This window comes from Triplophysa dalaica, chromosome 15 (assembly GCF_015846415.1).
Source record: "Triplophysa dalaica isolate WHDGS20190420 chromosome 15, ASM1584641v1, whole genome shotgun sequence".
NCBI lineage: Eukaryota > Metazoa > Chordata > Actinopteri > Cypriniformes > Nemacheilidae > Triplophysa > Triplophysa dalaica.
Window position 1 is genome coordinate 21,208,868 of NC_079556.1, and position 17,472 is coordinate 21,226,339.

The window sequence follows — 17,472 nt, forward strand, 5'->3', positions numbered from 1 at the left end:
AAATACGGGACATAATCGTTTCGCCATAACTTAAGAAATGGCAAATGTTCAATTGGTTCACATCTTACTTTGTGGTGTACATGTGTACACACAGATTTGATCGAAAGCGTGCGTACGCACAAATCCACGGCAACGTTTCATATTTATAAATCTTTGACCTGGAAAAGTGCTTAATCAAGATTCATAAACGAATAAAAGTGTTTGTGAATGCAAGACTGTAATAAAAACTGAAATCATGAGCTTGTTTACTGTACTACACACATTATCTTCTTGTAGTTTGTGGATCGTGATGTCGGCATCGATCAGGTGGTTCTTCAGTACAAGGATCTCTCGATTCAAAGATCTCGTCTCCTCTTCATGAAGCTTCGTCTGAATCATAAAGAGAGAACCTGAATGAGTTTACAAAGTCACAAATTCCGCCACAAATATGACATATCACTCACATAATTGACTTTAGTATTATAACAATGTGAATATACAGAATAAAGTTGTACAGTACCATATCAATCTCAAGAGTATATTCATATGAAGAAGTCCTTAAATTCATTTAATCTCAGAAAATGTATTAATTGATTCCTTATTGCTACAATACAGAGTGTTTCAATGGTAACATTAATGTGTGTGTGTAAATTGTACAGAACAATATTTTGTCAAAAACTAAAAATGCAAATGATCTTTAGGTGTAGAGGATACAATTTACAGTTTGTAAAGTATAAAATTAATTTTGCCTATGGACTGTTCCCACAGAGATAATAAACCAGACATGTGTGTGGTGTGTGTGCGTGTGGGTACCATTCTCTGGATTTTGTCCTGCAGCTCTTGATTTATTCTCTGTAGAGTTGTGTAACTGCTCTGAATCCTGTGAGGATGATAAAGATTTTCTCAAACCCGAAATAGTGAATATATCCCATTATTATTATTATAGATAGTCTACTGTACAGCTCTTAGCAGCGCTGTTTAGGGACAGTTCAACAAAAAATGAAAATGATGTGTTTGTTCTGATGAACACAGAAAAAGATATTACGAAGAATGTTCGATCAACTACAGGAAAAATCTAAATGGCAGTCAAAGCACCCCAGAACTGTTTGCTTTCCTACACTCCTCAAAATATCTTATTTGTTTTCAACAGACCAAAAAAATGTACAAAATATTTTTTTCTATGGGAGTCAATGGTGCCTCAGAACTGTTGGTTGCTACATTGTTCCAAATATCTTTCTTTGCGTTCAACCGAGCTCAAAAATGATGACCTGTGCAGTTTCGCAGTGAATTTATCAAGTTCGTCTTGAGTGTGTTGTAGTTCAGTCTCCAGGTACTGACAGCTCGAGTCAAACTCTTTCTCCAGCGTATGTAGTTGATGTGAGGTGTAGATCAGACGCCTCTGCAGCTCATCATTCTCCTCCTGTACAGAACTGCGCAGACAGACAGACAGACAGCAGTTTGTGCTCTAGTCAGTGATGTGATCCATCATGAAAGCATCTGTACCGGTCAGATTCGATTCTGAGGCTCATCTGATGACATTTGACAGCACGAGATAAAAACAATCAATAATGACTTGTGCGCTTTTATCGTCTCCTATTGATTCCTCAGATGAAATAACAAATGACTCTAAAAAATGATATGTTAAATTACATCAGTTGCTTTTTAATTTGCACTAAGATTGAAAGCAAAAATATCATCGAAACGACAATATAAATATATTGTGTAATGCTTCATAATGCTCAATAGCAAGTTAAACAGTCAGACACACGTCATTTATGTGTGACAAATATTAGATCAAGTATTGATCATGATAATCATCACTGATAATGATGAAAAAATACAAAAATGCATTTATTCAACAGACATATCTTCACACATAGTCCCGTAAAACAGATAAGGTAAAGTAAAACGTGAGATTTGAGTTGTAGTGCTGTGAAAGTCTGAGGGGTCAGTAGTGCACAAATGACACACGTCACCTTAAATTTAAACCCTTTAACATGAAGCGTCAAACGGGACCTGTGTGAAACCAACTGATGATTAAATGTCACTGAGCAGAAAGTGCATGAGAGAGAGAGAGAGAGAGAGAGAGAATTGAACTTGTCATTTTGTGAGCTAGTGACAATATTTATCCCAATGAAATGTTGATTTGTAACAAAATAAGATGCAATGTTTTCAGACCTCCGCAAGAACTTTGTATTCATCTGAAATAAGACAATACAAATGTTTTCACGTGCACTCTGAATATTTGGCTGTTTTTAATCCCAGCTTTCAAGTGTTTTGCTATGTGTTGCTGTCGGGAGACTTTACATCACTCTTGACTGAAGTTAGAGTTAGGAACAGGGAATGAAAGGAACACATTGCAATGTAGAAATGATGATTAAAGGTCAATTTGAAGAGCTGTCTGTTATTCTTCAGCTGATCCTCACACACGGGAATGATGATGACACACTAACCCAAGCTTTTAACCTGATGGATCCACATTTATTTGATCACTCGGGGTGTTAAGGTGATTCTGAATGTATTTTAGATAGACCCGTGTCAAACAAGATAAAGAGTATGAAGATGAATCTCAGGTCTAAAAGACACAGATATAATGGAAGACGCCCATAAGATAATAACTGTTCGTCGTGTAGTTGATTCTGTGTTTGCGCGAGTGAGACACACATATTCCATACACACAACAACAACAACAACATTTAGGGATCAGACTGAGACCAGTGAGACGAGATTGATCTCTTTACCTGTTGCCACAAACATCTTCAACATCTGCAGTCTAAAGAAAACAGAAAAACTTAAGATCATTTTTATCCTTTGATTCTCCTTCACTCTGATCAAAACAGTTGCTGATCCATTAAAAACATAATGTGTTGGTTCTTCAAGTTCTGATTAATGTCCAAATTACTGAATTAAATTGAAATGTCATGAGATTTTTGTCAATCTGTCCATAAAAGCATCTGAATGAGAGGACGCATAATTCTGACACGTTGATTTGCAAACTTCAATTTCTTTAACATTAACCCCGCGTTCCATTCCGAATTTTTTTTGTTATTTTTTTTAAACCAATATAAAAAAACAATAAAAAAATGTTTTTTAATATATAGAAAAACTAATATGAAATATGTTTTATTAATGATTATATTTTTTTGGCAAAAAAGGTCACGGTTAATATGTGGCACAAATTGTTACCCCAATTGAATAATTAAAAAAAAATCTAACATAATAGTTTACATTTGTTAGACACTATTTAGTAAAGTGTGTGATTTATTTTTAAATTATGCTGTAAATATTTTAGCGTACTTTAACAAATGTCTGTGTTTAAGAAACTCCCAGAATTTTTTGAATTCATTGAATTTATTAATTTTATACATTTGCTTCTTCTCTTCTTTACTATTCTTTTTTATTCATTCATTCACTCGCTACCTCCCTCCATCCCTCCCTCCCTAAGTCACACATTCACTCATCCATTCATATACTTAAATTGCTGATTGATGAGAATGGCATGGACCTTAAGCCTTGTTTATCAATACAGTATGCATTGATGATACAGTACTTTTCAATAAAGAGTTTATAAAAAAATATTTCCGGTCTGGAACGAGTTGTGTCAAAGTACTTTTTTTAAACTGCTGTAAATTGTTTCGGCCGGAAGTAGATGCATTTGGCGCATGCGCGGAACAAATCCTGTTTCCGGGACGGATTGGGTAGAGACAGTACCGCTTAATTCAGCCATTTTACCCCAGATGTAGCCTTTGGTTCCAAAATGAGATAACTCCGATTAAAAAATAAATAAAAAAACATTTCTTTATTATGCATTCCAATTAATATCAATCAAACTGCAGTTGGTCTGTTTTGATATAAGCCATAATGACAAAAAAATACAGCTAACTAACAATAAAACACAATCAAAACATGATAACATAATAAAAACATTATTTTAGATTTTTTTTAACTGAGGTATCTCATTTTGGAACCAAACTTTTCGTATAGTTTTATGTACAAAAATATATCGTCCAGCCTTATGTCTTCAGTGTAAATTTTGTGTTGAGAAGTTAGAAAAAGAGTTAAAGGAAACTGTTTATTAATTTATTAGGTTAGGTTTTTTTACTATTGCACATAATAGCCTACTTTTTCAAAAATACAATGACTTCTCTTCAGACACACTGCGCACTTGTTATGTAATGTGTGTGGTTTTTATCACATCAGTTCAAACTGAAGCTCACGAGAGTGATATGAGAGAGAACGCTTCAGATGAATACAGATAAATGACCTTCACTGTAAATCAAAGCAGCTGCTGTTACTGAGCGCTTCTCTATTATAAGTTTTGATATGGAATGGAAGCAAAAAATACGATTATATAATGTATTTATAATTTCACACATTTTCGGAAAACAGGTTGTACATGTAAATGTGACTAATCAAAATTTTGAATCTTGCTAATGTCTGGATTTTAGTTGGACTTCCAGCCTGACCATCTGACAGATGTCAAAACCCTGAAGCACAGAGAGAGATGCTCAGGCTGAAAGTCACGGTTTTCGATCTGTTTTCAGCAGGGTTATTCATTTGAAATACGTGACTCATTGATGTGTCTGAATGCTCACCGTGTCGTTGTTGTCTAGAGCTCTTGATAATGAAGTGGAGCGTTGAGGTGGTCTAGGTGCTCCATCTGAGCGTTTTTTGAAAACTGGACTTCTCTTACTCTCCTCTACCCTGAGAGACGAATCGACTCTCGGATGTGATTTCCCCTTCTCCATTTCTCTTGTAGGTGGAGAGTTAATTTCATGTTCTCTTCTTACTTGATCTATGTCAGTCTCTAGATAGGCCCTGCATGACATATCCATGAAGGGTAACTCCTCTTGTTTTCTCCTCAGGGTGTCACCGCTGTCCAGAATCTTACAGCTTGGCGTAAAGTTGGCCCAAGGATCCCTAAACTGAGGGCTGTCTGTGCCGGAGTGTGAGAACGAAGTTACAGATGTTTGTGGACAATCGAAAGGTGACTCCCGCTGACGGACGGCACCGAAGGCTTGTAGACACTCGGGGTCCAGAACCCTGCAAGTTACCTCATCAAGAAACTGAGAAAACTTCAGCTTGGCTTCAATCTTCTCCTCAAAGTCTGCTGATGCTGTGGAAGCGGCTGATGTACCATGACTCGAGGTCAGGCTGTGCTCGGAATCTCTGTGGCTCACAGCGGCCTGCTCCACTCCCTCCAGGCTCTCCGATCCCACCACGCTGTCAAAGTTCTGATATACGGTCTCGGAGTCACTGGTCCCGTCCAGTCGACTCTCTGAGCTGGCGCGCACTCTGAAGACCTCCTTGCTGTGCTGTCTGATAGAGCTCCGGAGCAGACAGGTGGCACCCGAGCTCCAGCTGTTGGTGTCCCAACTGTCGTCCTCGCTGGAGCTGGCGCTGCGCAGACTGATGTTTGAGCTCTGGAAACTCTTGAGGCTGGAAACCGAACCCTTTACATTTTGCGAGGACCCTTGCAGGCTGGAGACGGAGCCCCTCAGGCTAGAGACGGATCCAGATCCATGTAGCGTGGGTGAGGAAAGGCTCGACGGGGAGCGCGGCGGCGGCCCTTCGTCATTCTGCCGTCCTGAAAACACGGGACATGAGGCCGTCGATGAACACGAGCCGCGTTCCTGTCTGCTTGACGTGATCTTGGCCTTTGGCTGCTTATTCCTCCCGTTGACCGTAACGCCTCGTCCTGTTTTTGAGGAGCCGTTCTGCATTTTTGCCTGACAGGTCACTCGGTTGGGGAATGTGTGTTTGGAAAAGTGGACCATGATGAACTGTGCTGACCGGGTTTCACCAGATTTCACGCCCTCATCCTCCCTCTCACCATTGCCCTACATGCGTTTACTCTTCATGGTGACATACTTTCGGCTCTGTCAGGACGGGCATGTTTTCTGAATGGACACGCGTGTCCAGAAGGTGAAAACATGATCTGTTCTATTTGTGTGATGAAATCATACGCCTCATATGATTTTATATGCAGCGTCTATATGTCTTTTGATAAAGTTTGTAAACAATAATCCCTCTTGACTTTCCAGGTCAGTTGTTCTTTAGAGCAGCGCATCGATCGGATCACATGTGATGGACAGAATGTTAGCAGTGAGGCGGAACTTGAATCCAATAAATCGATCTTCATTGGAGAATTTAATGGAGTTTATAGTGTCGCTCTCCTTCATGAATGTGTCTGTTTGTCTGCAGTTTAAACACTAAACTCTGGACTACGTGCTGTATTGTTGTGTGGTGGGTTGTGTTGTGTTGGTCTGGTCCAGCAGTGAATGCAGTAAGCATCTTTGTCATTTCTCTTCATTTAACATTGAACAGATAAGTCAGTTGACTATTTATTCAGAAAGATGTGCAGTGCATTTACATTTCATTTATGCATTTGGCAAAAGCGACTTACATTGCATTATCTTATTCATTTGTTTCTAAGTATATGCAATCCCCTGGGATCAAACCCACGGCCTTGGCATTGTCAGGACCATGTAGGAAAGCTCAGTGTATGGCAGTATATCAAGACCCACAAACACGCGCCACACACACACAATGTCGGATGATAAAGTAGCTGTTGTGTAAAGCGTTCATGTGTAGGTTTACAGTAATTTTAGAGGCACATTACAGAAACAAAGACTGACAGTGTGACTCTAAACATTTAGACATGATGACAATGCTGGTTTGTCGTTGCGTATATATGCTTTAAAAGAAACCTGTTTTCAAGTGTTGACATGCATGGTAATACACTGTTCTACACAGAACAGCTTGTTTGCTTCATCGACGATGGTCTGTTTAGTAATTTAAAATGGAAAACGGTCAGAAGCTGTAGTTTTCTATCTCATATCCACAGTACCTGCATGTGCAACAGTAGTTCATTTTGACGTTTCTACATCAACTGCATGATTCCAGTGCGGACTTTTATACCTTATTTTACTATTATTTCCGTTTGGGACTTTTAGACATTCAAGAGAAAACCGCTTAAGGCGTTTACATGCAGTGCGAAATCGGAGTAATGGGCAAACAAATACCTCATGTCAACGCGCTCAGCGCTCACTGTTTATTAAGATACTTTTAGATACTTTTACCCAAAGCGACTTACACAAGCTACGTTTATGCTGCTGAACCAAATGGCAAACAGTTTTATTTGTACTATAATCAATACTCAAAATAAATAGTTAGCAATGATTAACAAACGTAAACAGTGTAAAATGAAGAAGATGTTGGAAAAGTGTGGAAAGTCATTCGTTGGTTCGTTGATGCATTTACGGTACTGTTCACTTTATTTAATGCATTTAGTTTTAACACTTTATATTCAAACACAATTGCAACATGTTAAACGGATTAAAAAAAGTTAAGCTTTGCCTTAAATTAACATTTTTTAATCAAGTAGATCAAAATAATATTATATTATAGAATCTAGGAAAAGGATTTCCACTTCCCATCATGCTTTGCACAAGGGCTGAATATGGAGAGTTAAAGTTGCAGTAAAATTTAATTTTATACATATTTTATCAAAATGATGAAACTGTAATGTTTGTCCATTTGTTAATGTTTGTTAGTGTTTTTGTTGATAAAAAAGCAACTACTTGGGTAATGCCATAAGTGTGTCAACTTCCTAACAATAAGAGATATATTTAGCTTATTTAGTGTGTGTTTAAAATAACAGCTATATCTTAAAATATCTTACCTTAAACTAACTTAATTAAATTATGGACAGTGGTTCCACATAATGTAAACATATTATCTTTACTTAAATACATTAGTAAGATGAACTTAATTGATTCAACAGAAGTTCATCATAAATTAAGTATTTGAGTATAAAAAACATATTTCTGTTAGGAACCACTGTCCATAATTGAATCCATAAAAATTAGTTTAAAGTATAATTTTGTTGATAATTCTTGAAGAATTACTCTTTTTATATCCGTTTCAGTCTGTGAATATGTGAGACAGTCTGTAAGATTTTGTGTCATTGTGGATTCACTATAAAAGTTTTGATGTGACAGGTGACAGGAGGAGCACATGATGTCATAATGATGTGTGTCATTACTGTATCATAAGATGTTATTCTATCACAGTTTGCGTTCGTGTAAATAATGTCTCTTTGTTCAATTCTCTAGGTATATTGGTGTGTGTGTGTGTGATGCTGAAAATAAACAAGGAGAATGTGGCCGCTCCCTCTGTTGCCATGACAACCGCTGCCTGCCTATGTATTAATGCTGCTTTCCACCCAGGACCCAATTATTTCTCAGAGGTACAGCGTGCACAATGATGTGAAGAACCGGAGGTCAAACGCAGAAATCCTGCTAATGATCTGCTTCTTGGCTGATGGTGAAACTTATGAATGTTAAAAATGTGTATGAAAAATATTCTAAACTTAACATACGTTGATAAACCTAAATGAGTGTTACCTAAGTGTTCCAGTTCATCATGAAGGCAGGTGAAGATAATGTAGATGTGAACATACAGAATTAAAGTGTTAGAGTCACTCAGGTATGAATCCTACTGTAAACTCATCATGGGTCAGACGTCTGCTCAAACCACGCAGAACGCGTAACATTTAGTGTACAGTTAGTAAATAGAGTTTACTGGCTACATATTTTACACCACATTGCCTGGACGGAAGTTTTTATTCTCCTTCTAAAAGACTTTTAATCTAACAAGATACAAACATGCAATAAAAACTTTTGCTCAGAAATGTCTTCCTTGACAGAATATAAAGCAGGTTACCATCTGTGATTATAAATCATTCCTATTCAAAATGATGGGAAACTAAAAATGATTTATGAAAATATGCATATACCTATGCGTAAAATAACAAAAATAAAGACTTCGGAACAAATGATTTATGAGCAAAATAACTCTCTGTAAATAGCTTTGAAATCACAGTCCAGATGAAATGTATTCTGCAGAATACAGATGAAACTCCAGCGTTCTGTCTGTCTGTCTCGCTTTCACTTCTGAGACACTTTATTAACATTTCAAATATGTGCAGACGTGTTTGTATTCGCCAAATGTTTTCAGCAAATAAAACAGTGTAAGAAGAAATCCCACGTAAATAAGAAGGATTATGTTGTACATTTAAACACCGCAGTCAATCATGGAGATGTTTTAATCTTGAACTACGTCTCACTGATATGATATCTGAGAACATAGAGGTCACTGCAGGACACGTCTCTTTTACTGACATCCTCTGTGCATCGTTTCTAAGGCAACGGGAAGCTGCTGAATTGTATGCTTCATTTTCAACACACATCTAGGTGTGATGAATGACTTCAAGCTCATGAAATCATCACTTTGTCATCACGTCACGTTACTGCATTTCTGTTCTGAAACTTCACTGCAGGAATCGGAATCAAGACTGAAAACACAAACAAACGTATTCAACATGCAGCGATGTCCAGACGACAATTTCACAGTAATGTGAGATGTCAAAGGTTGAAAGAGCTTTTTTCTGTTATACAACTGAGATCATCACACACCATCTCAGAAGAGCGTGAGCCTCACAGAACACACCTGTAAAGGTCACACAGGACCCGCGAGAGAGCACCTAACATCACCTGATTCCAAACGTACAGAATGTTTAACTCCATCCGGCTTCTGTTTGTCCATGCAGCTGAAGATTTTATTCATTTAAAAAAACACAAAAGCTAGTGTCAGATTCTTTTAATGATGTAACTTTAAAGGTCTGGGTGAACGCACAGTTTCTGCAAGTCTCATGTTAATCTTGAGTACCTATAGAGTCGTATTGAATACTTCGTATCTTCGAAGAGTTTTTAGTTTGACCCCTGGGGGTGTGCAGGGGGAGGAGCTAAATCATGACGAGGCAATACATCATCGCATTGTCCCTGCATAACTGTTTGTGTTGTTAACATAATGCACGTACGTGCCGATTGCCAACAAAACACAGACATAATGACTTTGTTTCATGTCCGGCATCTTTTAGAGCTGGGACCGCTCCATCTATCAGTTTCAAACCATCTCCAAATCCAGCGTTATATCCAGCGTTTATATAACATCCATCACTGAAATGCCGTGATCGAACAAACACACCTCAACTTTCCTTACTGTCCAGCTTTTTCTTTACGTCTCCATGGAGGGCCCCTTTACCACGAGTAACTTCCTGTTTGATGCTCCGAACTTCTGTTTTGTATATGTTACTATGTTAGAGGACATTTCCTAATGAACGAGTGATACCACGTGACACAAAAATATTAATATTACAGTTGCGCTGTATTCAAACAAATGTATTTACATTGGATGACACAGGAAATACACACTATTTAAAAGTATTCTGTAAGTATTTAAGTGTATGTTTGGCCAAGCATTTTAGCTCTATAAATAAAGACAGCAGCTGTATCGCTTCTAAACATACCAGATGAGTCCAACTTCTTGTGGTGAAAACAAAATTGCTTTTTACGGTCTGGGTTAAAAACTCATGCCCGTGCGGCCCCTTTGAAAGAATTTAGACACAGCTCTTTGACATTATGCTGTTTTAAATGACATATTATAACGTCAGTTTTAAATTTTTCAAGCTAACTTTGTAATGCCTAACTAATGGGATCAAGCGGCGAACCGTAAGTCTTAAGCATTAGCTCTAAGCGCACACGGCAGGCATATTGGTTATTTTTGCACATTGCGAAAACGGTGGATTGCAAGAGCATCGAGCTGCAGGCCCACAGTGCAGACAATCTTGACGCAGCGCAGCCAATCTTGATGGTCGGTGGGTCTTTGCTCGTTGTTTGACGCGTGGGCGGGCTATTTCTTTTGCCGTGCCGTGGGCGTGCTTTTCCGGGAGGAAAAGCAGGGCAGTGTTTGCTTGCTCACCGTGAGACTGCATCTGTTTATTTATTAGATATTATTTATTAGAAAGATCTTGCTTGTTCTATAAACACCATGCAAATCGCTATATAAATACATTGAATTCAATTGAATAAGGGACTAAGAAAAGTTATGACGAAACGGATTGTCATGTTAAAAAAACCTATACCTATACGAATGCTGGGGGAGTGTATCGAGCACAGAAATACATCACACGTTTTTTGACAAGTTGACCATGTTAAGCATGAGAAGACAGCAGGTTTAATATAGTTAAGAAGTCAGAAGCATGAAATACCGTTGCACATCCCCTTTCAGCCTCCAGAATAAAGAACTCAACTGTGAGTTATTTCTGATCTCCACTATTCAGCTAAAATCCTGGCACACTTGCAGGGGTTCATGTCATGATGATGATTTCTCTTCTTTCAGTCTGAAGTAAAGACTCTGTATAGCAGAAAGTTGTTTTATGTCTCTTTATGTGATACTTTATTTCTGAGAAGTTCTGTAGATCATGTAGTCAGCTCATTAAACCTGAATTTATATAACACCACTGAAATAAAAAACCCTGCAGCAAACACTTACACATGAGCAGAAGTGAAGAGGAGAAAGAACATTTAATACTGACTGTGTTATTCCTCTTAAAAACATGATGCTTTATGAAAAAATTTTGACTCTTCATTGTTTATTTTATTTTATGACAAATGAATATGAATTATAGTTGAAAAAAACTGAACATAAACTTGGAAACAAAAGGATTAAGTTGCATTTGAAACAAATTGCTACATACACGGTGTATTCATTTGAGAACATATTTGAATATAATTTTGAAAACAATATAGTGAAAACGACTGATCAAATGGATCTTCTGTTGTACTTGTGATGTTCATGTGAAGTTATTCGTCTCCACACCTGTGATCAGAATGAGCAAGTAAACCTATAACATCATTCATTTATTCATTCATTCTGTCGTACTGAGTTGAAATGAGGAAGAGTGACAGACGGGCGAGTGTTCATCTCCTTCAGTCAGAGCCGCTGTGTGCCCATTGTATCTGTTTTTGAGTTGAGACACGCACACACAGACACAGAGAGAGAGAGAGGGAGAGACAGAGAGAGAGAGAGAGAGAGAGAGCCTCAGGACTCATGAATCCCATCTCAAGCTGCATCAAAATACAACAAAACAATAGCTGATTCTCATCCTTTAATAAGAATAATGAAAAGCCGAAGTGCTGTTATGTGCTGGTCATGAAACGCACCATAAACATCAGGATTGAGTTTTCAGCTGTGAGTTTCACACATGACCACGATCTGGGGAGGTTTTTCATACAGAATGAATGAAGAGGTGATCTGGGATGTCAGATGTGGTTCTCATTCCGCTCACAGGAGAACCGGGCACACAGTCAGACACAATGGGTTTGTTCCTGGTGAGATGAGATGCGGCGCATGTAGATCAGTGACACGAGTGAAACAACACCTGCGCTTCTTCTGGCAGCAGCCACTTACAAACGATGAATTTTGGTCTTATCTAGCGAAACCATCGGCCATTTTGTAAAATATAAGTACATTTATATGTTCTATAAACACAAATAATCACCTTGCTCTGTTCTGAGCGTTCATTTCTTCATGTAATACGTAATTACGTTGAAAATTTGCACATTCTACTTGTAAACACTGACTCTGTCCTTCGCCTATGTCAAGCGTGACCTTTCAACGTAATGACATATTTTGTGAAGTCATGAACGCGCATAGCAGAACAGTGCAAGGCGAGCATTTGTGTTTATAAAGCATATACATTTTCTCTTTTTTATTTTCTCATTCTCCTCCTCTTGCTCCACTTCCTCTTATTCAAACTCCTATTCGTCCTCTCGCTCTTTCTCCAACTCCCCTTACTCTGTCTGCATTGTTTACATCCATTGTTCAAAACCTATAACTTGACCTTAGGCCTATTTATAGCCTCTTCTAAAGTCATGATTGGTTGGTGTCAAGTAAAGCAATGAGTGTTTGCACATGTGAGGATTTAGTGTGAGTACTGATGAATTAGTGTTGCATTTTGATTGGTTGTGTTTGAAAAAGGAAATCAATACTTCCTGAAACATTTTTGTGTGTTACATCGAGAATTGTGTGTACTGTTTTGCAAAAAGTTGTTTTATGAGTCAAAGGTCGAGAATTTGTGTATGGTTTTGCAGATTTGGTGTGTGGTTCTGGTCTCTGAGTGTCAGAAATGTGTGACAAGTAAACATTTTGTGTGTAAGCAATTGAGAAAAACTGGATTTAAAACGGGATTTAAGAACAGAGTAATTTGACAGCTCAGTGTCTATTACAGTGTACAACATAAAAGAGTGCAGATAAACTACAATGCAACAATTATATTTAGGGAAAAAATATAAAAGTAATCTTGGAGGAAAGTCGATAAAAGACCATAAAAGTTCATCCAAAGAATAATATAAACTGGCTGCAACACAATACAGAATCCAATTGCATAAATATACAGTGTATATAAACATGGCATCCTATGGCATCCTTGGACCAATGTCATTACAGGATACTACAGCAATTTCTTCCTTCAAAAAAAGATTTTTGTAAGTATTCATCAATGTGTTCTGCAAAAATACAGAACATGTAAAAATTGCTGCAAATAAACTTGACAATCACAACTTTGAGGGTGTACACCTGCTACAGTTTATTGATACAGAATAGTGAAATTTCTATAAAAAGTGTACTGTTATTATACTGTATGTTTACCATAAGTAGTATACTGTAAAGCCCTGTAGATGATTCTAGGATGCACAATTCTGATTAGTTTGTCATGAGTTGTGCTACTGGATGTTTACTGATGGATAAATGTGCTATTTGAGTTTACATGTTGACACTTGAGTTCATAATATTGTGTGTGGTGTTTTCTGAATGAGAACCTGGTTTGTAAAATGAGGCTGTTTAGTTTTGAGAAAATAGTGAATTGTTTTAGAAGTTGTGTTTAAACTGTAATAGGCATAAAATACATTTGATAAGAATTACTAGATATTTAAGAATTTGTGATGGAAAAATCTCATCAGTGATCATTCTTGTGTCTGGAGTCTGCTGGTGTTTAATGGTTTTGCTGGTCTTTCTCTCTCTCTCTCTCTCTCTCTCTCACACTCTCTCCGTGTCTCTTAGCGCAGATGTTCAGTGACTGTCGTGACTTTCTTACGTGAGTTTGGACATCTCCGTTGCGTCTGTGTTGATAAAGAGCTCGAGGGGCGGATAACACAGATGTGGTTTTGCTGTGGTCATCTGGATTTCTCTGATGATGATGAAGGTTATTAGCGGGAGATCTTGAGAAGGTTTGAACACGATGAATGTTTTTCTCGTGCCGGGATTCACGTGCGCTCTCCTCTTCTGCACATTTGTTTCGACTCAAGGTAACACTTCGATATAAAATCACATACCAACTGTATAACATCATCAGTTATTCACATACAGTAAAAGACTGTCAGTATAAGCTCGTGTTATTGGTTTGTGTCTGTGTGTTGTTGTTTATTAATGATAAATCTGTGTGTTCCCCTCCAGAATGTCGCTCTGGATGTGTGCATGGCTTCTGTGAGCGCCGTGGAGAATGCAGGTGTGTGCGCGCGCGTGTATTTTAAACATATGATCTGTTGTTCATCACATGAACTGCCACAGGTGTGTGTGTGTGTGTGTATGTGTGTGTTTTGAATCCAATGACATGTTACTGTAGTTGTTCCTCATGTAGATTTTAAACGCTTTAATAACTGCAGGTGCAGAGCCGGTTGGCGAGGCGTCGCGTGTGATCGTTGCGTCCCTTTGACGGGTTGCGCGCACGGCTCCTGTAAGGAACCGGGTCAGTGCGTTTGTGAACGCGGCTGGACGGGAGCGCGCTGTGATCGAGGTTCATTTATAGCACGGAAATATCAAATCTTCATATTTAATAACCCCATTATTTCCTCAGATGTTGCTGTGACATTAACTTCAGCTTTATAAATGTTGTGCAACATATTCTTTTCAGACATTTGTCTGTGTTCATCAAAACCCTGCTTTGGAAACTCCAGCTGTCTGAATGTGGGAGAAAGTTTTATTTGCATCTGTGTTGCTGGATTCACAGGCAAAAACTGCCAGCTGAAGAGCACACCCTGTTCACCTGACGGGTAACAGACATTACGCACGCACGCACGCACGCACGCACGCACACTGAGGTTTTAAACATCATCCCATACAGATTTAGTGAACTGCGTAAAACCTATGGAAGTGCACACTACAGCAGTGAGTATTAAACACAAACAGCTGGAGCGGTGTTAGGCTGTAGGGGGTTAGAATCCTTGTTCAAAGGCGTTAAAGTGATAAACTATTATTTATAAAATCACATCAAAATATTTTGGACTGTATTAAGCCAAAGAAAAGCAGATGTGTATAAAATAAGAATAATAATAAAATGACTCTTTTACATCCGCAGCTCTTCGTGCCAGAACGGAGGAACCTGTGTGGACAGCAGTGGATCCGACAACAGTTCTTGCATCTGTCCGTCTGGATTCACCGGACGATTCTGTCAGAGTAACGTCTGTGATCCCAACCCATGTGAGAATGACGGCATTTGCAGCCATCGTGACCTGACTTTCACCTGCGTCTGTCCGCCGGCTTTCTCAGGCCCAGTTTGCAGCTTCAGACTGTGTTCCAGCGTTCAGTGCATCAACGGAGGGACCTGCTTCAATCATACAGACAGTCCGATCCGATGCGTCTGTCCACCTGGATTCACCGGCTCATCGTGTGAACTTCACGTCAACAAGCTCAAGGTCAAACCCAGATTTAAATCAGCAGTCCCCGGTCACACTTTCCACAGATCACATCGACCGGCTGACCGTGAGCTTCTTAAAATCTCCATGAAGGAGACGGTCGGAGCGTCCGGTTCTCTGCCCACACAGAGCCAAGTCGTCTGTTTGACCATTCTGGTTCTGCTCACCTGTCTGGTAGTACTTGTCACATCGGGCATTATTTTTTTTCATCGATGTGAGACTTGGATGGCTAATGTGAAGTACAGTCATCTGGTGCGTCAACGGAGGGATTTCCTCCTGAGAGCCGGCGACGGTGAGGACCACACCATCAACGTCATCATACCTGAGAAGATCAAACTGAGGAACTATGGGCAGGGTTATACCAGCATATGAAGCTGCATCTATTGGGTTCATAAATCTTGTAGTTTATGACTATTATTATTTATCATATACACATACAAAATTACGGCCTCAACTCAAGAATTTGTAATGAGCTACAGTTTAGTCAGTTTAATGAACAGTCTGTTGACATAATTTGCATTTGTGCTCATTTAAACGTAGTCACTAAAAAATCTTAAATTGAGGCCTGATTTTTTTACACAGCGTAAGCCTTAAATTTGAGTGTTAGAATACTCTTCTATATTCTAAGAAAATAAAACGGGGAAATAAAAAAATCTGTCATAATTTATTCACCCCCCAAATCTATATGACTCTTTCTTCAGTAGAACACGAAAGAAGATATTTTGAGAAATGTCTCAGTGGACATAAATCCACTGCGACATTTCTCAAAATATCTGCCATGAACAATATGTGTTGGCCTTCATGTGGCGCTGCACAGAACAGCGATCAGCGTGAAGTGAACACACGCTTTGTTTTTTTAACATTAAATAAAAGCTTTTTACTTCCACCGCCGCTAAACACATCTGGATTATTTTGGGTCTATTTATTTAGGATTGTTTTGTTAAAATGATGGTTTATTTTGCGCTTGTTTGAAATTCTCTCGTACGGCCTTTGCTGCCATCTAGCGGTTACTCATTAACATTGTCTGACGTGTTTGAGCTTCGCTTAACATCATTTTACATCATTTCATTTTACACATGCCTTCAATCTACATGTTAAATAATCTCTTTAAATAACTGTATTTGCTTTATTTGTTTACTTTTGTGGTATATACACAAGTTAATAATTGATGTGATTCTCTGAGTGTCCAGCAGGCGGCAGTGGCAGCTCTTTTCCAACACAAACGTCTGCAAGGTTTCTTTGGTAGTAGACTTTATGGCCTGTGTGATCCATTCAGGTTTTTAGAATTATATTAAAAATATTTGTCAGCTATGTTGTTTGACTGTATGTTGCATGTTTAGATCTCAGTTATGGTTGCGTTCGGATCTGTCAGTTACACAATTTGAGAAACAGAACCTATAAACATACTTTAAGTTGGCAAAGGTGTGTGATCGACCGAATGTGAACATACACAAATGTAATAGTGTGCATCACTTATATTTACTCTGTTCATTGACAATTTACTGTGCTGTTGTCAACATGAGGAAATAAATGACGTCGTTGAAACCCATTTCACAGAGACAGTCCAGATGGGTGATGATGAGAAAAACAAACCATAGTAACCAGTTAACCATCAGTGAGGACAGACACTGACTTCATTACAATCCAGACAACTCTTAGTGTTGTGAAATCATATTAGATCAGTTTAATTCACACGTGTCAGCGTGAATGGTCATGTAGGCCTACTACTGCAGGTGCTTTCATTTGGTTTACATTTAGGGTTTATATTTTTTGAGTTATGTATATCAATCCATAGAGGGCCATACAATCATATAATTTTCATGCAAACATTTCATATTAATTTCTCCAAATAAAAATGTAATTTACTTTATTTGCATTTTTCATATTTTACATGTTA

The 17,472-nt window shown here is 38.4% G+C and overlaps 1 protein-coding gene across 2 annotated transcripts; it reads left to right on the forward strand.

Annotated features, from left to right (window-relative positions):
- Positions 1 to 13,999: 13,999 nt before the first annotated feature.
- On the forward strand, positions 14,000 to 17,377 carry LOC130437138 (protein delta homolog 1). 2 transcript variants are annotated; one of them, XM_056768312.1, is made up of 5 exons: positions 14,000 to 14,189; positions 14,338 to 14,389; positions 14,547 to 14,677; positions 14,795 to 14,933; positions 15,239 to 17,377. In XM_056768312.1, exons 1-5 carry the CDS (start codon positions 14,123 to 14,125, stop codon positions 15,945 to 15,947), a joined length of 1,098 nt encoding a protein of 365 aa, XP_056624290.1. In that variant the 5' UTR covers positions 14,000 to 14,122; the 3' UTR covers positions 15,948 to 17,377. The 2 variants fall into 2 exon arrangements, with proteins under 2 accessions (XP_056624290.1, XP_056624291.1); XM_056768313.1 differs by having other exon boundaries at positions 14,103 to 14,189; positions 14,338 to 14,451.
- Positions 17,378 to 17,472: the final 95 nt, after the last annotated feature.

What these genes read in the sequence shown, in the direction of transcription:
- LOC130437138 (XM_056768312.1), top strand. Translation starts at nt 14,123, where the DNA reads ATGAATGTTTTTCTCGTGCCGGGATTCACGTGCGCTCTCCTCTTCTGC. An exon ending in GAGCGCCGTGGAGAATGCAG is followed by an intron (nt 14,390 to 14,546) that starts GTGTGTGCGCGC and finishes TAATAACTGCAG; the next exon opens with GTGCAGAGCCGGTTGGCGAG. An exon ending in ACACCCTGTTCACCTGACGG is followed by an intron (nt 14,934 to 15,238) that starts GTAACAGACATT and finishes TTACATCCGCAG; the next exon opens with CTCTTCGTGCCAGAACGGAG.